Raw genomic sequence first — 22,769 nt, 5'->3', positions numbered from 1 at the left:
AGGAGCATTTGATGACTCTGGGGCTGTACTCGCTTGAGTTCAGAAGAATGAGAGCACAATCTCATTGAAACTTATCGAAAGGCCTAGATAGAGTGGATATGGAGAGGATGTTCCCTGTAATGTTAGAGTCTAGGACCAGAAGACACAGCCTCAGAGTAGAAGTTTGCCTCTGTAGAACAGAGATGAGGAAGAATTTCTTAGCTACAGGGTAGTCAGTCTTTTGAATTCTTTGCCTTAGATGGCTGTGGCAGCCGAGTCATTGGATGTATTTAAGGTGGAGGTTGATAGGTTCTTGTGAGGGCGTCATATGTTACAGGGAGAAGGCAGGAGAACAGGATTGAGAGGGATAATAAATGATGGACTGAATGATCTGATTCTTCCCCTATGTCTTATGTTCTTATCCCTCCTTGCAGCCCACATGATGTCCACGCTCTGCCCTGTAGGTACACTCCATTACCATGCATTAGAACGGGTCCTGCTACTGGCCTGTATCTGAGCTGCTCTCTCAGTGCCCCCATTCCTTTGGAAAGAGTCTGTGAAAACCTCGGCACATGATCACCCAGAGCTGGCCCTCTGGATGCATTCTTTGCCCACTTCCATTGCGTAGCGCCGTTTTGTTGGTGCATTTGTGGTTGCTCGGGGTGTCAGATCCAGAGATCACTTCTCACTGGGCATTTGTTATCCTTCCCTTTTGCAGAGACCTACCTGTTTGCTTGCCTGGTTGATTTTTTCACCAATTGCTCCCGATACACAAGGTAAGTGATGGGCTACTTGGACCAGGGTGCACAGTTCTCCATGGAGGCAGAGAATTTGAAATATCCATAAAATCTCCAGGCCTTGCCCCATGCAGGCTGATGTACATGGGGAATAGATTACTGAGACTGATGTGAGGGGTATTTCCTTGTGTAGAAGCGTGGACGTGGATGAAACTGGTGATCTGGGGTTTTACCTGGTTTGGGAAGAGATTGCTCGGCACTGACCCCATACATGGTGCTGATTTGCCCCTCTTCTACCCTGCCGGTTCCTGATGCAGCTCACTGGAAACCACAAGCTCTGAATCAGCTGTTCAGCTCCCCTTGTACTGTTTAGACATTAGTTTGATCTTTTGCTTTTTTCACACAGTTGTGAGACAGGATTTAAGGATGGCGACCTCTTCATGTCCTTCAAGAGTATGTTCCAGGATGTGCGGGATGCTGTCGACTGGGTTCATTACAAGGTAACTGCTTCTGATGGTGTTCAATGATCACTCACTGTGATCGACTTCCATCTGACTGGGTCAGGTATTGAGACTTAAGTAGAAAACATTGGAAGAAAGGAATTTAATTTGTGTATCAGTGATGTTTGGCGTGGCACAAGGAACCCGCGGGTCATTGACGAGTGTGTGCACTACTCCTGTGTTGCATTTACTCAATATTCACTTTCTCGCTCTTATGAACACACCAGATTCTCCTGTTTTATTTAGGGATCATTGAAAGAGAAGACTTTAGAAAATTTGGAAACCTACGTTGTTAAAGAGGTAAGTCAGTGGTTTCTTTGAGGACTGCTCTGACTGGGTCTGGGCTGTTAGCAGGGGAACAGTGGGACTGGTGGAGTTGGCTTCTTGTACTTATCCCCATGGTAACTTCTGCAGTTGCACCTCATGGTTGTTGGAGATTGATCAGTTCCAAAACATCCCTGCTGTAGTTCCTTGGGCAAAGGCCCATCCTTTTCTTAGGACAAGAGTGTGGCTGTTGCTAAAAATTAGCTTAATGTTCCCTTCACTGTACAGATTACAAACCAGCCCCCAAGAATGGTCCCTATTCGGCTACTGGTGTTCCTTATAAATGCCAGGCCTTGCCCGTCTCCAGCCAGGGAGACCAACAGCAGCCACTCTGTCATACCCCACTTTTAAGACTGCAGAGGACATCACTGATCATAGCAGGTGGGAGGCTGGCAGTCCCATGGCACCTGACAAGATCCCCTACCAATGCAGTGAAATGTTGCTCACTCACCCGGGTGACTGCAGCCTCAACAACTCTCCACCTGCTCCAGCAGGTCAGTCAGCCTAAACACTCCCTCCCCCCCCAGCACAATGGCTATAATGTGTACCGTCCATCTTACCCAGGAAGAATAAGAACGAAGGGACAGTGGGGACGGTGAGGTAAGGGTGGTCATTGGTGAGTCTGAGTTGAGAAAGGGAGTGCTGAAGGGATAGGGGTCGTTGAGGTGTGGTGGGCATGGATGGGTGTACAGTGCAGAGGATATGGGATGCTGCTATGATGTGTGAAGGGTGGGTGTGGGATCTGGGATGAGGTGGGTGAGTGGATTGCAGTTGGTGTGAGGTGCCTGTCAGAACTTGAATCTTGTTTGTGTTTCAGCCCAAACTGCCATTACTGCTCAGTCGGATGAATGAAGTTGGCAAAGTTTTCCTGGTCACCAACAGCGACTACCAGTACACCAATGTGAGGATGAGTCACTGGTGTGGGCGGGGGGGGGGGGGGGGGGAGACATTCTGACATGGTGAGAGTGGGTTGGGGAGATATCTGTCTGCTTCCCTGTCGGTCAGTTTCTGTATTCCTCATGGGTCAGTTACACTGAATCTCGTTACTGATCATTACACTGATGGATTTCTTATTTTACAGAAAATTATGACCTACATGTTTGACTTTGGCCATGGCCCCATGGTAAGTGAAGTGTCTGGGATTGAAGTGCCACTGGGAGGGGAGGGATGAGGGGACAGGACTGGTAACTGATGGATGGATGAGGTGAGGAAGGAGGGGTGAGGGGACAGGACTGCTTATTGACGGATGGACGAGGTAGAATAGATGGAGTAAGGGCACTGGACTGGTTACTGACAAATTAACTAGTCCTGTGCCCTCCCTCCTTGTTCCTGATGGATGGACAAGGTGGGAGGGTGAGGGCATAGGATTGCTTACTGACGGATGGGAAAGGTGGAAGGGTAGAGGACTGGTTACAGACAAATGGACAAGGTGGGAGGGGTGAGAGGGGATGGAGTTTGTGTGTATTTGTACAACTGGAGAGGGCAGCCTGCTCCTGCTCTCCATGTATACAGATTATTGGGTTAGATAATGTTGGAATCACTCAGTAGATGTAGAGAGAAAACCAAAGCTAACATTTCAGGGTCGAAATGGGCAAGAAGTCGGTGGGAGGAATGGATAGAACTTGGGGAATATCTTCTGATGGGGTGAGACCAGATGTGTTGATTTAGCACACTTTTATCGTGTGCGTAATGTGTATCTTTCAGCAGGGCTGTGGGATGCTGCTGGCTGAGCCAGGGGCTTGTGGTTGGCAGTCAGGCTGAACTAATGATGGCAGAAGGACTTGGGCCAATGTTGCAGGTGGATGCTGTCGGGATGAGGGAGTTTCCTGCAGTTGGAGAACATGATGGTGCATCTTGGAGACTGCAGCATGCCTGGATGAGAGAATGGGGATTGTTCCTCAACCTCGCGCTGTAGCTGTAGCAGGTTGTTGTTTGTGTGGGAGGCTGAGAAATTACTTTGTAGAGTTGTATAACAATCCTGAGGGGCATTGATATTGTGAGTACATGCAGTCTATTTCCAGAGTTGGGAAATCAAGAACTAGAGGGCACAAGTTTAAGATGAGAGAGGTAAGATTTAGTAGGAACCTGAGGGTAACATCTTCTTTGGACAGAGGGTGGCAGTATATGGAATGAACTGCCAGATGATGTGGTTCAGATAGGTATGGTTGCAACTTCTAAAAGACAGTTGGCGAAGTACATGGATAGGAAAGGTTTAGAGGTATGTGGGTCAATTGCTGCCAAACAGGACCAGCTTGAATAGGATATCTTGGTTGTTGTGGATGAGTTGTGCCAAAGAGCCTGTTTCCATGCAGTAGGACACCCTAGGAGGTCAGAGTTGGGTGGGACAGAGAATTAAAGCAGCAGAAACCCACAGTTCAGGGTCTTTTCTGCAAATAAAGAATGTCCACCTCTCCAAACCAAAATGTTTGAGCCTCTTATCTGACCCTGGAGCTGTCATCTCTCATTCCTGGAACAGTTCATAATGATCTCTAATGCCCTTCTATTATTTGATAATATATTAGAATAAAAACAGGTCAGTTTACTCCATGGGGGAGATAAACATTAGTATTTCAAGGTGATTACAGTAAGTGTAAGCCTGATTTTTGTGACGGAGGACAAAATAGAAACCCCAGTGCTCAAGTTTGTAACAGTTCATTTCATTGCAGCCTGGAACCCCTCACCGACCCTGGCAGTCATACTTTGACCTGGTTGTGGTGGATGCTCGGAAGCCGCTATTTTTCAGCGAGGGAACAGTTCTGCGTCAAGTGGATAAGGTTTGAGATTAAACCTCAGCTCCTCACTCTGGCTGGGAGGTTGATGTGGGAAGGAACAAGCAAAATCTGCAGTCATAAGGATACAGGAGTCCAGGGCCAGGAGACTCCTTGGAGAGAGATTGAAATTGTGCAATCAATTTTGGATGAAACTCCTGCTGTTGGATAGGTGTGATTGATCTTGTCTACCACTGTCCCCACTATTCTACACTAGCTGTCCACACTGACTTATCCCAGCAGACTATCTGGTCATCACATTGTTAGTGGGAGCTCCCACTGCTAAATCAAATCAACATTTATGTTAATAAAGATGTACATCACTGGATTAAAGTGTGAGAGGATGCCCAAAGGGTATAAACAGATGTACAGTTTTAATTCCGAATGCTGATGATCTGGATGTGTTGATGAATATAGATAAATGGTGTCTCATTGTGATTGTTTTAATAATCTTTTTCAAAAAACTGCTGTCTAGACCTTTGGGAGATGCAATCAGAATTAATGCAGGCAGAAAGGTTTTATTACTGCCACATCTGGCTACAATCAAAATACAACTTGACATAACATTATGCAGTGCTAAAAGAAATCTTAAAGACTTTGTTTTCTTCAGTCTAGCCTTCAACTTGATGGGATGTGGGATTATTGGCAGAGCCTGAGGTCCTCTGAACCGGGTGGGAGTGGGTCTGTACAAAGCTCAACAAGCAGATCAATAACATCTCTACAGACAGTGGGTGTCAAATGCTAGATAGGGGTGGGGGACACAGTTCCATTGTCTGATTTTGTGACCTTGGGGGTCCTATCGTCTTCCACTGTGGCTGACTGTGTTTGGGGAGGCCAAAGGTTTATGTTGTTCTACCTGTAATCTCCTCTGCATCCTATCCAAGACCTTGACATTTAGAAGAACAAATTTGTAGGGAGATTGCATACTATTGCGAGAAACATAAGATTGTGATAGTAGTTGATTTTAACTTCCCACATATTGATTGAGACTTCCAAACAGTAAAAGGACTAGATGGTGTAGAGTTTGTCATACGTGTTCAGGGAAGTTTCTCGTATCAATACATAGAACTCCCAACAAGAGAGTGTACAGTATGATCTCCTATAAGGGAATGAAGTTTGTGTAGGAGGTATTACATCTAGTGAACATAATGCCATTAGTTTCAAGGTAATTATGGAAAAAAGCCAGGTCTGGTCCTTGGGTTGAGATTCTAAAGGCACTATGGGACAGACAGTATGGAAGTAAGGCAAAGCAGCAATGAGGTCATGGATGCTGTACAGATTACAGGAAGATTCCAGGAAAGTGGACAAAGGCATGGACTTAGCAAGACCATTGGTCAAGGTCCTGCATGGGAGGTAGTCAAGAAGGTTCAGTCACATGGCATTCAAGATGAGGTGGTAAATTGATTTCTCCCACAAAGCCAGTGTCTGATCCAGAGAGTGGTAGTAGATGGTTGCCTCTCTGACTGGAGGCCTGTGACTAGTGGAGAGCTGCAAGGATTGGTGCAGGGTCCATTATTTGTCATCTGTATCAATGATCTAGATGATAACATAGTTAACTGGATTAGTAAATTTGTGGATGACACCAAGAGTGGGGATGTAGTGGACAGCGAGGAAGACTATCAAAACTTGCAGCAGGATCTGGACCAGGTAGAAAAATGGGCTGAAAAATAGCATTTAATGTAGATTAGTATGAGGTGTTGCACTTTGGTAAGGCCAAACAGGGTAGGTCTTATACAGTGAATGGTAGAGCATTGAGGAGTGCAATAGAACAGAAGGATCTGGGAATTCAGTCCCATAATTAATTGAAAGTCGAGTCACAAGTAGATGGGGTCATAAATAAAGTCTTTGGCAATTTGAAGTATTGAGTACAATAGTTAGGATGTTATGTTGAAGTTATATGAAACGTTGGTGAGGTATCATTTGGAGTGGTATGTGCAGTCTTGGTCACCTACCTACAGGAAAGATGTAAATAAGATTGAAAGCGTATAGAGAAGGATATTGCTGGGACTGGAGGACTGAGTTAAGGAAAGATTGATTAGGTTAGGACAGTATTCTTTAGAATGTAGAAGATTGAGAGATTTGATTGTACAAAGTTATGAGGGGTGTAAATAGGGTAAATGCAAGCAGGCTTTCTCCCCTGTGAAGTTGGGTGAGACTAGAGGTCATGGGTTAGGGGTGGAAGGTGAAATGTTTAAGGGGAACATGAGGGGAAGCATCTTCACTCAGGTGGGGTGAGAGTAGAAAGAGCTACCAGCATAAGTGGTGGATGCAATTTTGATTTTAATGTTGAAGCAGAGTTTGGATAGATATGTGGATGGGAGGGGTATGGAGGACTATGCAGGTCGATGAGACTAAGCAGTTTTAAATAGAGTTCTGTCAGAATCCGTGATCTACAGCTGCACTCAAATTGCGATTCTTCGTGTCAGTGGTTCCTGCTCTTGGAGCTCACCCAGTGGTCAAGTGTTTCTGATATCTCCAGGAGCAGACTGGAAGATGAGCACCTTCAGGCCCTGAGTGCTCACTGGTGCTGCCAACTGGAACATCATGACAGCGGGTGCAGCTGTCTGAGACGGCTGGTCTCAAGTGATTGCTCTCTCTCACTCTGTCTGTGCCTCTCTCTCTCTCTCTCTGCCTCTGGTGGGGAGGGAGGAGGAGTTTGCTGCCAATTCTTGAGTCGGGGGAATTCAAAGTAATAATTATGCTACAGACTGACATCAAAACAGCGAGTTGTTGGTCTCAGCTGTCGCTGTGGAAAGAATGATACCTCTGTCTCCCTCTGAAAAAGAGCTAGAGCACATGTCATGTCAAAGTCCTGAGTTATGGACTATAGTTTTTGATCATGGTCACTTTGGGGCTTTGCTATTTCTTGCATGCTGGGTTGCAGGGGGGAGGGTGATGGCTGATGCTTTCTATTGGAATAAGGGGGAGTTGATGCTTTGCTATTTGTGTGTGGGAAGGGGAGGGGTTCTTTGGGGTTCAAATGTTTTACTCTCATTGGAGAGTAAGAATTCTAGGTTGTATGCATTTTCTGATATTAAATGGAGCCATTGAAATGGGAGGGTGAGTAGCCAGATGTCATGGTACACATCAGTACCAATGACATAGGAAGAAAGAGTGAGGAGGTCCTGAAGAGTGAGTATAGAGAGCTTGGTAAGAAGTTAAAAAGCAGGACCTCGAGGGTGGTAATCTCAGGATTGCTACCTGGGCCATGTGCCAGTGAGAGTAAGAGCAGGATGCTCTGGAGGATGAGGAACTGGTGTAGGGGGCAGGGTTTCAGATTTCAGGATCACTGGGACCTCTTCTGGGACAGTTGGGACCTGTACAACAGAGATGGGTTACACCTGAACTACAGGGGACCGGTATCCTTGCAGGGAGGTTTGTTAGTGCTACTGGGGGGGGGTTAAACTAAATTTGCAGGGGGATGGGAATCAGAGTGCCAGTGTAGATAGTGGAGCAGGGGTGAAAATAAATTATGTTAAAGGTTCATGCAAAGTCACAAATAGAAGGGTTGTGTGTGGTGGTAATAATTTTCTGAGGTGTGTCTATTTCAATGCGAGGAGTATTGTGGGGAAGGCTGAAGAGTTGAGGGCATGGATGGACACATGGAATGATGACATTGTAGCCATTAGTGAAACTTGGCTACAGGAAGGGCAGGACTGGCAGTTTAATGTTCTAGGGTTCCGATGTTTCAGATGTGATAGAGGCAGAGGGATGAAGGGTGGGGAGGGTGGCATTGCTAGTCAGGGGAAATGTTACAGCAGTGCTCAGGCAGGACAGACTAGAGGGCTTGTCTACTGAGGCCATATGGGTGGAGCTGAGAAACAGGAAAGGTAATGACTATATTAATGGGGTTGTATTATAAACCACCCAATAGTCAGAGAGAATTGGAGGAGCAAATCTGCAGAGAGATAACAGTCAACTGCAGGAAACAAAGTTGTGATAGTAGGGGATTTTTAATTTTCCACATATTCATTGGGACTCCGATACTGTTAAAGGTCTAGACGGGTTAGAGTTTGTAAAATGTGTTCAGGAAAATTTTCTAAATCTATATATAGAGGTACCGACTAGAGAGGATACAATATTAGATCTCCTATTAGGAAATGATTTAGGACATGTGATGGAAGTGTGCGTAGGGGAACAATTTGATTCCAGTGATCATAACACCATTATTTTCAACTTGATCTTGGATAAAGATAGATCTGGTCCTCGGGCTGAGGTTCTAAATTGGAAAAAGGCCAAATTTGAAGAAATCAGAAAGGATCTAAAAAGCTTGGATTGAGACAGGTTGTTCTCTGGTAAGGATGTTCTCCTGGTAAGCGGGAGGCCTTGAAAGGAGAAATTTTGAGAGTACAGAGTTTGTATGTTCCTGTCAGGATTAAAAGTAAAGTGATTAAGATTAAGGAACTATTGGTTCTCTAGGGATATTGGAACTCTGATAAGAAGAGAGATGTATGACGTATAGGAAACGGAGCAAATAACGTACTTGAGGAGTATAAAAAATGCAAAAAACTTAAGAAACAAATCAGGAGGGTTAAAAGAAGACATGAGGTAGCTTTGGCAGTCAAGGTGAAGGATAATCCAAAGAGCTTCTACAGGTATATTAAGAGTAAAAGGATAGTAAGGGATAAAATTGAAGATCCGAATGGTTGGCTGTGTATGGAACCAAAAGAAATGGGGGAGATCTTAAATGGGGTTTTTTGCGCCTGTATTTACTAAGGAAACTGGCATGGAGTTGGTGGAAATAAGGCAAAGAAGTAGTGAGGTCATGGAACCTATACAGATTGAAGAGGAGGTGGTCCTTGCTATCTTGAGGCAAATCAGAGTGGATAAATCCCCAGGACCTGACAGGGTATTCCCTCGGACCTTGAAGAAGACTAGTGTTGAAATTGCAGGGACCCTGGCAGATATATTTAAAATGTTGGTATCTACGGGTGAGGTGCTAGAGGATTGGAGGTTAGCTCATGTTATTCCATTGTTTAAAAAAAGCTCTAAAAGGAATCCAGGGCTTAAAAAATGGCAGATGGAGTTTAATACAGACAAGTGTGAGGGATTACACTTTGGAAGGAAAAACCAAGGTAGAACATACAAGGTAAACAGAGGGATCTGGGAACATAGATACAAAATTCCTTAAAACTGGTGTCACAGGTAGATAGGGTAGTAAAGAGAACTTTTGGTTCATTGGCCATTATAAATCAAAGTATTGAGTATAAGAGTTGGAATGTTATGGTGAGGTTGTATAAGGCATTAGTGAGGCCGAATTTGGAGCATTGTGCAGTTTTGGTCACCGAAGGATATTAATAAGGTTGAAAGAGTGCAGAGAAGGTTTACAAGGATGTTACCGGGACTTGAGAAACTGAGTTACAGAGAAAGGTTGAATATGTTAGGACTTTATTCCCTGGAGCGTAGAAGGAGGGGAAATTTGATAGAGGTACATAAGATTATGATGGTTATAGATAGAGTGAATGCAAGCAGGCTTTTTCCACTGAGGTTAGGGGAGAAAAAAACCAGAGGACATGGGTTAAGGGTGAAGGGGGAAAAGTTTAAAGGGAACATTGGGGGGGGCCTCTTCTTCACACAAGAGAGTGGTGGGAGTGTGGAATGAGCTGCCAGATGAAGTGGTAAATGCGGGCTCATTTTTAACATTTAAGAAAAACTTGAACAGGTACATGGATGGGAAGGATATGGGCCAGGTGCAGGTCAGTGGGACTAGGCAGAAAAATGGTTCGGCACAGCCAAGAAAGGCCAAAAGGCCTGTTTCTGTGCTGTAATGTTCTATGGTTATGCACAGACAAGATGAACCAAGGGTGTAATTTTCTGTGGCTATCCAATCAGCTGCTGAGGCCTGACAATTATTCCCCAAACTCCTGTTACCTCTAATTTTAAAAAAAAAGCTGAAGATTCCATGAGCTTTTCCAACATCCCTGACACCTGCCAGTGCTGTTCCTGGAGCTCCTGTTCATTCTTCACTAACCCTTTGTCCTACAACACCTACTGTGTGCTTACCCAAAGCACTGGTGAGTCTGGGACTCCTGCACGTTGTTCCCCTTCTCACTGTGGGTGTCATCTGCTGCAGGCTTCGGTGTGATAGTCCTTGTTCCCTGGAAACTGAGTGGTGCTGCGTTTGGTTTGAGATGATCCTGACCTCTGGGGAAAGATGTGGCTGAGAGCAGTGAGTCCCTGCTCTGAAGGTGCAACACTGGGATGTGCCAGCCTGTGCTGAGGGCGAGGACACAATCAGTGTGCATGAATGGATCTTGAACCCTGAGGTTGAGGAATACATTGTGTGTGGGAAGCAACCACTAATAGAAAGTCTCCAACTCACTTGTTCCCATGTAGACAACTGGCCACTTGAAGATCGGGACACATACAGGACCTCTGCAGCACGGTGTTGTGTACTCAGGAGGTGAGTGTCCAGCAGGCTGCCTCTCTGACCCTGCCATTACAGTGACATTATATGCAAGCTAATATTGGTAGCTGCCAGTGTACACCAATTCTACTTCCTTCCATGGGGGTGAGTGGGTTTTGATTGTGGGCAGACAGTGGGGGTAGAAAATTGGGTTTGGACAGAGGAGGGCTGAGGCTGCCTGTGGTGGGAGTAGGTCACTGGCTCTGGGCTCATTTGGAGGATTGAATGCCCCCCTGCCCCCAGCCCCTCTTCAGAGCAAAAACCAAAGCTGCTGGAGGCACCTAGCAGATCAGTTAGCATCGCAGAGGGAGATGGGCAGGTAATGTTTGGGTTGGCCCTCAGCTGATGACATTATGTGAGCTGAATCCAGTAATTCTACACCAACTCTAAGGTGAAAAAAAAAGGTTACATGATCATGATTGTGTGTAATTTGTGTGGGGTGTTTTCCAGGTTCTTCGGATATTATGGGGGACCTGCTGGGAGCAAAAGGCAAAGACATTCTGTACATTGGTGATCACATCTTTGGTGACATCCTGAAATCAAAGAAACGGCAGGGCTGGAGAACATTCCTGGTCATCCCCGAACTGGCACAGGAGCTGCATGTCTGGACAGACAAGAGCAGTAAGACCACGGCACCTGCACATGGCTTCTGGCTGTTCACCTACCACTTTCATAATAACTGGATTGGCAATCTGCAGCAGCTCTGCTTCAGCTACCCATGTTCTGCCCATAAAGAGGGTCGTGTGTGTCTGACTGATGTGGGGAGGATGAGCCCAGGGAATCCAAGAGAAGGTGGTACTTTGGATTAGAAAATGGCTTGGGAGAGTGCTGAGGGGATGTTGGTGACAAGGGAGGTGATGGGTGTGTACTGAGTTACCATGGCAACATGTTGTGTTGGGTTCCTCGGGGGAAGTAACATATTTACTGGGTTTGTCAGGACTCACTTCCTTACCTTTGACACAAATTACTAATGACTTGGACTGGATGTAATCACGTGGATGGATACAGAGGTGTGCAAGGAATGGAGACAGCAGAGGCCCACAGATCCCCAAAAGGGGCTGAAGCCAGTGGGATGCTTGCTTTGAAGTTATGAATGTAGGAGTGGAAGATGGTGCTGGGACAGTGTAAAAGTCTACTTATGAGGAAAGGCAGACTTGGCCAGTGAGGCTGAGGATGGTGAAATAAGAGTTCTGATCTGGTTGAGCAGAAAGCCCTGTTCTTGTACAGAGATCAGTAATTAGGGGCAGTGAGGAAGCAGCGCTAACCTCTGCAGTATCTGCGGCCAGCATGGACTGGTTGGGCTGGCTGCCTTTTGTGCTGTGAGTCGCTGATTCTCACTGTTGACTAATGCCTGTCCTCTGCTCCTTGCGTTGTCTGTTCCTGTGAACCACTGCTGACTTCCCTTTATTTTTCAGGCCTGTTTGAGGAGCTACAGAGTCTGGACGTGTTTCTGGCAGAACTCTACAAGTGAGTATGGAAACAGTTGTCACAAGAATGAGTTACCTGGGATTACTGAAAGCTGAATAATCTTTTATTAAAAAAAAGAACAACTCAAATAACACCAAGGGGCTAAACCATTCACTCAGTGGGTAACTGACCTCAGTTTGTTGGTGGAAACCCAGTAAATCTTCTACACTCATAACTGCTTGTGCTGATGCATTTTCCAGTGTTAATGTTAGTGTCCCTGAGTTTTCATTGGTGTTCTCCCCCCACAGACACTTGGACAGCAGCAGCAACGAGCGCCCTGATATCAGCGCCATTCAGAGACGCATCAAGGTGAGATGAGGGCTCCTTTCTCCCAGGGTTGAGACTTCGATCCCCAAAGGTTATAATTACCTTCTGCCAGGGTATCAAGGGAGGGACTGACACTGATGGCCGGTGATTGACCATCGATCCCTGTCTCAATGGCCCTATCTGTTTTCCTTTCCATCCAGTCCCTTCACTGGAACTCATGCCTACAATCAAAGTTGAATAGCCCTTGCCTTGCTCTCCCAGCATGCAATGAGTGACTCTTGTATTCAGGTTATTCCATAGTGGTCACAGTACCCACCCACCCCTCCCTACCCTTCTCACCCTGAGTACCTGGGACTTGCCATTACTTAAACCGACCACCAGTTTCTTCTGGTCTGATGACTGCTGGAACTTCTAAATGTGGAATTGCAGAAAAGATGGGGTAATTTTAAATCATCATTCTTGAATGGATTTTCATTCCTCCTTTCTGCCTCCATGCAGAAAGTCACTCATGACATGGACATGTGTTACGGGATGATGGGGAGCCTGTTCCGCAGCGGCTCCCGGCAGACGCTCTTTGCCAGTCAGGTCATGCGCTATGCAGATCTCTACGCAGCCTCGTTCATCAACCTGTTGTACTACCCTTTCAGTTACCTCTTCCGAGCTGCCCACGTCTTGGTGAGTATGTTACTTATCAGAAATCCGGGTGTCTTACTTTGTTCCACCACACTAGGAACAAAGTAAGAATAAGATGGAGCAAGTGATAGTGTAGGGGAGCACTTTGCACAGTGCTCACAGCACCATGATCATATTGCCATTAGTTTAAAGGTAATTATGGAGAAGGATATATCTTGCCCTGGGTTGAGATTCTAAATGGGAGAAAGGCCAATTTTTATGGTTTCAGAAAGGATATGGCAAGTGTGGACTGTTTTCTGGCAAAGATGTACTTAATGAGTGGGAGGTCTTCAAAAGGGAAATTTTGAGAGTATAAAGCTTGTATGAGCTTGTCAGGATAAAAGGTAAAGATAACAGATTAGGGAACCTTGGTTTTTGAGAGATATTGTAGCCCTAGTTAAGGGGAAAAAAATGTTTTTAGCAGGTATAGGCAGGTAGGAGCAAATGTGCTTATGGTGTATAAGAAGTGTAAGAGAACAGGAGGGCTAAAAGAAGGCGTGAGGTTGCCCTAGCAGACAAGGTGAAGGAAACTCCTAAAGGATTCTACAGATACGTTAAGAGCAAAAAGATTGCAAGGGGCAAAATTGGTCATCTGGAAGATCAGAGTGCTAGTACATGTGTGGAGCCAGAAGAGATGGGGAAATCTTAAATGATTTTTTTTGTATCAGTATTTACTCAGGAGATGGACACAATCTACAGAAGTAAGGCAAAGGAGGGTGGATAAATCACAAGGGACTACCCTGTAGGAGGCAAATGCAGAAATTGCAGGGGCAGAGATACTTAAGTCATCCTTAGTGACAGGTGAGGTGCTGGAGGATAGTTAATGTTGTTCTGCTGTTTAAGAAAGGCTTTAAAAATAAACCAGGAAATTATAGGCCAGTGAACTAGGTATCAGTAGTGAGAAGGTTTTTGTAAGGTATTCTAAGGGATTGGGTAGGAGTATTTAGATAGATGGACTGATTAAGGATAGTCAGCATGGCTTTGTGTGTGGTAGATTATGACTAACCAATCTCTTTTTTGAGAAAGTTTGAGGAAGTTACCAGGAAAGTTGATGAAGGCAAGGCAACAGATGTTGTCTATATTGACTTTAACAAGGGATCTGACCTTGCTAAAGTCCCAAGTCCCACATGGGAAGTTGGTCAAGAAGTTTGTTGCTCAGCATTCAAGCTGCGGTAGCGAATTGGATCGTGGGAGAAGTTGGAGTTGATGGTTGCCTCTCTGGCTGAAGGCCTGTGACTAGTGGAGTGCTGCAGGGATTGGTCCATTGTTGTTTGTCATCTATATAAGTGACCTGAACGTTAATGCGGTTAACTGGATCAGCAAATTTGCAGATGCAGCTAGTATTGGGGATGTAGTGGACAGAGGGGAAGTCTATCAGAGCTTGCAGTGGGATCTTGACCAGCTAGAAAATGGACTGAATGGCAGATGGAATTCAGTGCAGTCAAATGCAAGGTGTTATACTTTGGTAGAACCAACCAAGGTAAGTCTTACGCAGTGAACAGTAGGACCTTGAATGGTGTTGCAGAACAAAGGGATTTAGGAATACAAATTCCTAATTCATTGATTTATGAAGGCCAATGTGCCAAAAGCTTTTTTATGACCCTATCTATGTGTGACACGACTTTCAAAGTATTGAGTACAGGAGATGGAACATTATGTTGAAGTTGTATAAAACATTGCTGAGGCCTGATTTGGAGTACATGTAGGTTTGGTCTCCTACCTACAGGAAAGATGTAAATAAGGTTGAAGAATCCGAAGATAATTTACAAGGAGGTTGCTGGGATTGGAGGACCTGAGTTATAAGATTGAATGGGTTAGGACTTTATTCCTTGGAATGAGGAAATTTGATAGAGGTGCGCAAAATTATGAGGGGTATAGATAGGGTAAATGCAGACATGCTTTTTCCAGTGGGACTATAACTAGATGTTATGAGTTAAGGGTAAAAGCTTGAGGGGAACATGACAGGACACTTCTTCATCCAGAGAGTTGTAAGAATGTGTAACAAGCTGCCAGTGTAAGTGATGCATGCAAGCTTGATTTCAACACTTGAGAGAAGTTTGGATAGGTACTTTGATGTATGGAGGGCTCTAATTCTAGTGGAGGTTGATGGGAGTAAGTAGTTAAAATGGCTTGCCATAGATTGACAATGGTGAAGCCCTGAAATATGGAACATAGAATAGTACAGCACATTACAGGCCCTTCGGCCCACAATGTTGTGCTGACCCTCAAACCCTGCCTCCCATATACCTCTCTAACAGTCTCTTAAACTTCACTGGTGTATCTGCCTCCACCACTGACTCAGGCAGCGCATTCCACGCACCAACCACTCTCTGAGTGAAAAACCTTCCTCTAATATCCCCCTTGAACTTCCCTCCCCTTGCCTTAAAGCCATGTCCTCTTGTACTGAGCAGTGGTGCCCTGGGGAAGAGGCGCTGGCTGTCCACTCTGTCTATTCCTCTTAATATCTTATACACATCTGTCATGTCTCCTCTCATTCTCCTTCTCTCCAAAGAGTAAAGCCCTAGCTCCCTTAATCTCTGATCATAATCCATACTCTCTAAATCAGGCAGCATCCTGGTAAATCTCCTCTGTACCCTTTCCAATGCTTCCACATCCTCCCTATAGTGAGGTGACCAGAACTGGACACAGTACTCCATGTTGCCTAACTAGAGTTTTATAGAGCTGCATCATTACATCGTGTCTCTTAAACTCTATCCCTCGACTTATGAAAGCTAACACCCCATAAGCTTTCTTAACTACCCTATCAACCTGTGAGGCAACTTTCAGGGATCTGTGTACATGTACCCCCAGATCCCTCTGCTCCTCCACACTACCAAGTATCCTGCCATTTACTTTGTACTCTGCCTTGGAGTTTGTCAGTTTGTCCTTCCAAAGTGTACCACCTTGCACTTCTCTGGGTTGAACTCCATTTACCACTTCTCAGCCCACTTCTGCATCCTATCAATGTCTCTTTGCAATCTTCGACAATCCTCTACACCATCTACAACACCATCAACCTTTGTGTCGTCTGCAAACTTGCCAACCCACCCTTCTATCCCCGTTAATAAAAATCACAAAAAGTAGAGGTCGCAGAACCAATCCTTTGGGACACCACTAGACACCACCCTCCAATCTGAATGTACTCTCTCCACCACAACCCTCTGCTTTCTGCTGGCAAGCCAATTCTGAATGCACCTGGCCAAACTTCCCTGGATCCCATGCCTTCTGACTTTCTGAATAAGCCTACCGTGTGGAACCTTGTCAAATGCCTTACAAAAATCCATGTAGATGACATCCACTGCACAACACTCATTTATATGCCTGGTCACCTCCTCAAAGAACTCTTATCAGGCCTGTTAGACACGATCTGCCCTTCACAAAGTTGTGCTGATTGTACCTGATCAGACCATGATTCTCTAAATGCCCATAGATCCTATCTCTAAGAATCTTTTCCAACAGCTTTCCCACCAGGCGTAAAGCTCCCTGGTCTGTAATTACCTGGACTATCCCTACTACCTTTTTTGAACAAGGGGACAACATTAGCCTCTCTCCAATCCTCCTGTACCATTCTCATGGATGAGGACATAAAGATCCTAGCCAGAGGCTCGGCAATCTCTTCTCTTGCCTCGCGGAGCAGCCTGGCGAGTATTTTGTCAGGCTCCGGGGACATATCTGTCTTAATGTATTTTGACAACTCCAACACCTCCTCTCCCTTAATATCAACATGCTCCAGAACATCAACCTCACTCATATTGTCTTCACCCGTCATCAAGTTCCCTGTCATTGGTGAATACTGAAGAGAAGTATTCATTGAGGACCTCGCTCACTTCCACAGCCTCCAGGCACATCTTCCCACCTTTATCTCTAATCGGTCCTACCTTCACTCCTGTCATCCTTTTGTTCTTCACATAATTGAAGAATGCCTTGGGGTTTTCCTTCACCCTTCTTGCCAAGGCCTTCTCATGCCCTCTTCTTGCTCTCCTTAGCCCCTTCTTAAGCTCCTTTCTTGCTATCCTACATTCCTCAATTGACCCATCTGATCCTTGCTTCTTAAACCTCATGTATGCTGCCTTCTTCCACCTGACTAGATTTTTCCATGGTTCTTTCACCCTACTATTCTTTATCTTCACCAGGACAAATTTATCCTGCAAGAGATCCCTAAACATTGACCAAATATCCATAGTACATTTGCAAAACATCATCCCAATTCACAACCGCAAGTTCTAGCCTTATAGCCTCATAATTTGCCCTTCCCCAATGAAAAATTTTTCTGTCCTCTGATTCTATCCTTTTCCATGATAATGCTAAAGGCCAGGGAGCGGTGGTCACTGTCCCCCAGATGCTCAACCACTGACAGATCTGTGACCTGACCTGGTTCGTTACCTAATACTAGATCTGGTATGGCATTCCCCTAGTCGGCCTGTCAACATACTGTGACAGGAATCCATCCTGGACACAATTAACAAACTCTGCCACATCTAAACTATTGGAACTAATCAGGTGCCAATCAATATTAGGGAAGTTAAAGTCACCCATGATAACAACCCTGTTATTTTTGCACCTTTCCAAAATCTGCCTCCCAATCTGCTCCTCGGTATCTCTGCTGCTACCAGTGGGCCTTTAGAATACTCCCAATAGAGTAACTGCCCCCTTCCTGTTCCTGACTTCCACCAATACTGACTCATGAGTATCCTGCTATATTACCCACCCTTTCTGTAGCTGTAATAGTATCCCTGTCCAGTAATGCTACCCCTACCCTTCCCCCCCCCCCCCCAACCCATCTCTTTTAAAGCACTGAAATCCAGGAATATTGAGAATCCCATTCCTGCCCTGGTGTCAGCCAAGTCCTTGTAATGGCCACTACATCATAATTCCATGTATGTATCCAAGCTCTCACTTCAACACCTTTGTTCCTGATGCTTCTTGCATTGAAGTACACGCACTTTAGCCCTTCTACCTTTACACCCTTTATTCTGCTTCTCTTTATGTTAGATCTGGCTTCAGTTCATGCACTTCTTCCACAGCTCTATTATTCTGGGTTCCATCCCCCTTGCAGGTTAGTTTAAACCCTCCCGAATCATGCCAGCAAACCTACCTGCAAGGAGGTAATGGTAGGTGAAACTGGGAGGTGGTGGTGTAGTGAAGGGAATCTGAAACCAGAGGACAGAAGTCCATGGACGGAAGGGAGAGGAGCACCAGAGGGAGGTGATGGGCAGGTAAGGAGTTAAGGTGAGAGGGGAAACGAGAATGGTGAAAGAGGAGGGGCAATTACTGGAAGTTCAGGAAATCTATGTTTATACCATCAGGTTGAATGCTACCCAGACGGAGGCTATCCACTGCATTTGCTGCTTCTCTCAGTTCCTCCGTCTCTGCCACATCTACCCTCAAGATGAGGCTTTCCATTGCAGATCTGCTGAGATGTCCTCCTTTTTCAAAGAAAGAGGCTTCCCTTCATCCAGCATCAACCCTGCCCACACCGCATCTCTTGCATTTTGTGCACATCTGCCCTCACACCATTCTCCTATTGCCACACCTGGGATAGGGTTCCTCTTGTCCTTGTCTACCACCCCACTAGCTTCCGCATCCAGCACATTATTCTCCGTAATTTCTGCCATCTCCAACAGGGTCGCACTATCATGCAATTTTTTCCCTCCCCTTATGTCAGTCCATGGCCGCCTCTACTGTCACTTATATTCTGCCTGGGCAGCCTTCAAACATTTTTTTTTTTAATTAGTTTTTTTATACATTTTCTTCATCGCTACAGATAAAAAAAACCCAGATCAAAATGAAGAACATTGATACAGTGCAAAAATAAACATACAACAATAATATGATACAAAAAAAGATAATTGAGAAAGCACCCAAATTGAAGACATGTAAAATTAGTATCACCCCCAAGCCCCGCAACAAAAAAAAGAACTCCAGACCAACCACAACACAATATAGAGAATATAAATCAGGACAATCAAACCCCCAAAACTGTAAATACACTTAGCAACAGAAGATACTAATGCCTACTACCAAAAAAAAAGGAGCTGAAAGCAAGGGACCGAAAAAAAACCTTAGTTAAGAGGAAGGTTATGAAAATATTCAATAAAAGGTCCCCAGACCTTATGGAACTTTAAATCCGAATTAAGAACTGAATAGTGAATTTTTTCAAGGTCTAAACAGGCCATAATATCGTTAAGCCATTGAGCATGCATGGGCGGGGCAACATCCAATTTCTCAAACTTCCAGTGATTGCTCCCCCTCCCTTTACCATCTCCTTACCTGCCCATCACCTCCCTCTGGTGCTCCACTCCCTTCCCTTTCTTCCACGGCCTTCGTATCAGATTTCCCCTTCTCCAGCTCTCTTCTCTTTCACCAATCTACTTCCCTAGCTTTTCACTTCACCCCACCCTCTGGTTTCACCTCTCAACCTTGTACTACTTCCTCTTTCTCCACCCCCCCACCCACCCTCTTACTGACTTCTCCTTTTCCGGTTCTGATGACATTTCTAGACAAGAGCCTTTGACTGTTTACTCTTTTCCATTGATGCTCAGTACCTCCAGCATTGTGTGTGTTGCTTAGGATTTCCAGCATCTGCAGATTTTCTTGTTTATGATTTCCACAGCAAGAGGGTGGTGAATCTGTGGAATTCATCTTCATAAACTGTTATGGAGGCCAGGTTATTGAGTATATTTAAGTGGAAATTGATAGGGTGTTAGAGGATAGGAGAATGAGGTTGATAGGTATGGTAAATCAGCTACAATGGAATGGAGGAGCAGACTTGATGGGCCGAAGTGTAATTCTCCATCTGTGTCTTATGGTCTCATCAGCTGGGCTGTAGACATTGTGGTATATAATCCCCTATTTGGGTGAGTGGCATCAGTTGCATATCAATACAGTACAGACATGTGATCTACAGCAAACAGGGAGGCAGGGGAGTGCATAAACTGCTAAGTTTACATTATGCTCCCTGTTCATTTGGTGATCGTGAATTTGATGGTGAGCAGTGTGGTACAGCAAGGTTGGGAAAGGTTCAGCATTAGCCAGCTGGGTGATGACTCGCTGGTCCTGGCAGATGGGTCATTCTCCTGCCACATCAGAGTACAGGATATTCCTGGCTGCAAACAGTAATTAGGGTGCAGAACTTAATCTCTGCTACAGCTAACAAAATGCAAAACAGGAGTAATTTAGAGCAAAGGGCATGTGCACTCAAATCACAAGTAGCCTTTGTCTTCTTCCCAACGCCCTGTACTTATTGGTTCCTGTGTTACTCCTCTCTGTCCTTCTCCAAAGGTCTTAGTCTGACCTTTGCACATTCCACCTTGATGTGTGTGTTCTATTCTTCCCTTCACTGTTGCATCTCCTGGCCTCCTCGCCCCCCCCCCCCCCCCGCCGCATGCACACGCATACCCCCACCCACCCCTGCTTTGTGCTCCTAATCTTCATGATGTTCCCCTTGCTTTGTCCTTTAGATGCCCCATGAGTCCACTGTGGAGCACAGCCATGTGGATATTAACTACGCTGAGTCTCCAATGGCAACACGTAACCGTTCAATGGGCTCGGCGGATTTTAAAGGTACTGAGTTCAAAAGGCACCAACTGACCAGATCAATCAGTGAGATCAAACCACCTAATCTTTTCCCACAAACTCCACAAGAGATTACACATTGCCATGATGAAGATGACGATGAAGAGGAGGAGGAGGAGGAAGAGGAGGAGTAGTACTGAAACTCAATCCTGACCCCACCCCATGGAACTGAAAAACGGTTTGAGGCATGCACAATGAAGATGGTGATGTGGTTCACAAGGGCAATCAAGGATTCAAAGGAACAAGAGTTGGTTTTAATTCTGGAAAATTAACACCTCATTGACTTTTTCAATTTTTCTGAGTGATTTAGCATTATACAATTGTTTTAATAATGGGTCAGAAGTTTGCATTGAGAGTGTGATCATGGATGGGGGAGACTGTGCTGAATAGTATGTCATTGCTGTGATGGGAAGATAGTGATCGTGTGATTCAGTCTGTAATCCCTTGATCTCTGATTTAATGTAATCCAAGGTGGAGAGAAAATGCCTGTGACAACTTTGAATGCAAGTCCTTTCACTTCAGTAACTGATGGACCTGTTTTGTAGGTCGTTTTTTTTTGAGGTGGAGGGGAAGAGGTGTGTGGCATATTACGAGTTAAGTATCTCAATCAAAGCACAAACGAGTTAGGACTGGGGCAGTGGGTGGGGTGGCGGTCTCACCCTTCATTCTTTATACTGTATGACTCTATGCAAAGTAGAAAATGCAGAATCCACCAGGGATAACATGGCCTTGCTGCTCAGGCCTATTAGACGTTAGTATGGTGCTTCCCACATTCCTTGGTTGAACTGAGCCTCTGCTTGGGAAGTGCGAGCACCACAAAAAAGCCCAGCTGTAGCTTTCTCAGCAGAATCAGTCTATTCAAACAATCATGTATAGAAAAGAGTTTCACTGTTTGCCTGATGGGATGGTGTGGAAGGAGCTTCTGTGTCTGACTCAGGAGTGCATGATGCGAAGGTGTGGAGAGAGCTTTGCTCTGTGCCTATCTTGATTGTTTAAGGTGTCGGCAAAGGAGCAGAGCGACTGCCCTTTGCACACCAAACTCTATCTATGTACAGTTTGAGAGAGCTTGGGGTTGACGAGCTGAGGTTACAGACAGGACCTACTGTACACAGTACAAACCAGCAGCAGGACCAGAGTACATTGCTTTGTCAGTCCACAATGCTGACATGGACTAAAAGGAGTCACTGTGTTCTAATTCTCTTGTTTATAGAGGTTGATTGTTAAACTAACAAGCAGTCCAAAAATGTGCAAATTTCTGTGATACTCTAAATCTGTTGTAGGTAAATGCTGCCCCCACTTCTAGATTCAGTGTGAAAATTCATAGGTTAGATGTTTTCCATCCCAGTGCCTCTTGTCTGCCATCTGAGCATGGCCTTCCAGATAAATTCGCCAGTATTAAGTTGCCTTGAAATGCCTTGAAATCAAAAAAAAAGTTGGTATTCTGAAGATGCTGCCATTGAAGCAGTGGGCATGTATACACCTGTTAATTTAACATCTTACCTTTTTCCTCTGGTTAAATTAAAAGGTGTTTGAATACAACTCTGTAAAGTTACAGCTGATTGTCTGTGATTCTGAGCAGTGAACCACTGGACAGTACACTCTCAGCCCCTTGTTCAAATCTCCTCACGGAACTGATGAAAACAGCAACTCTGTAATTCAGTGGCATGTGAGAGAACCACTTCACAAGATGATTTGCTAAGGCTCTGGTTCTGATTTCAAAATTGCACAGAAGCCTGGGATTACAGGTTCTAGCTCAGGCACAGACCAAACTGAACATGCTTCAGAGTTTCCTCAGAGCTGTTCAGATATCCTCTTCCACTGTAAAAATGTATCTTGATTCCATTTGTAAAATAAATAAAATATTCAATACAAACAGCATCTCTTCTCAGGGTTGAAAAGAGGATTTGCATTCAAGGTAACGGGATAAGTTCAAAGGAGATATATGGACAAGTTCTTATTTGCTACAGAGTGGTGAGTATCTGGAATGTGCTGCCTGAAGTGGTTGTGGAGGCAGAGACGATACAGAGTTCTTCAAAAAGGCTCTTGGGCACTTGAAAATGTAGGGAATGGAAGG

At 45.0% G+C, this 22,769-nt stretch overlaps 1 protein-coding gene across 9 annotated transcripts in view; it reads left to right on the top strand.

Annotated features, from left to right (window-relative positions):
* The window catches only part of nt5c2a (5'-nucleotidase, cytosolic IIa), a 73,035-nt gene extending 50,801 nt beyond the window's left edge, over positions 1-22,234 (top strand). For all 9 annotated transcript variants that reach the window (XM_059947234.1, XM_059947229.1, XM_059947232.1 and 6 more), the window contains 12 exons: positions 698-755; positions 1,123-1,216; positions 1,463-1,516; positions 2,358-2,441; positions 2,622-2,663; positions 4,207-4,314; positions 10,645-10,711; positions 11,165-11,335; positions 12,130-12,181; positions 12,430-12,490; positions 12,947-13,123; positions 20,581-22,234. In XM_059947234.1, the coding sequence (XP_059803217.1) occupies positions 698-755; positions 1,123-1,216; positions 1,463-1,516; positions 2,358-2,441; positions 2,622-2,663; positions 4,207-4,314; positions 10,645-10,711; positions 11,165-11,335; positions 12,130-12,181; positions 12,430-12,490; positions 12,947-13,123; positions 20,581-20,829 (1,217 nt within the window). In that variant the 3' untranslated portion in view covers positions 20,830-22,234. The remainder of the gene's footprint in view (positions 1-697; positions 756-1,122; positions 1,217-1,462; positions 1,517-2,357; positions 2,442-2,621; positions 2,664-4,206; positions 4,315-10,644; positions 10,712-11,164; positions 11,336-12,129; positions 12,182-12,429; positions 12,491-12,946; positions 13,124-20,580) is intronic.
* The last annotated feature ends 535 nt before the right edge of the window (positions 22,235-22,769 follow it).

The sequence above is a fragment of the Hypanus sabinus genome, chromosome 22 (assembly GCF_030144855.1).
Source record: "Hypanus sabinus isolate sHypSab1 chromosome 22, sHypSab1.hap1, whole genome shotgun sequence".
NCBI lineage: Eukaryota > Metazoa > Chordata > Chondrichthyes > Myliobatiformes > Dasyatidae > Hypanus > Hypanus sabinus.
This window is presented reverse-complemented; position numbering and strand designations above follow the sequence as displayed.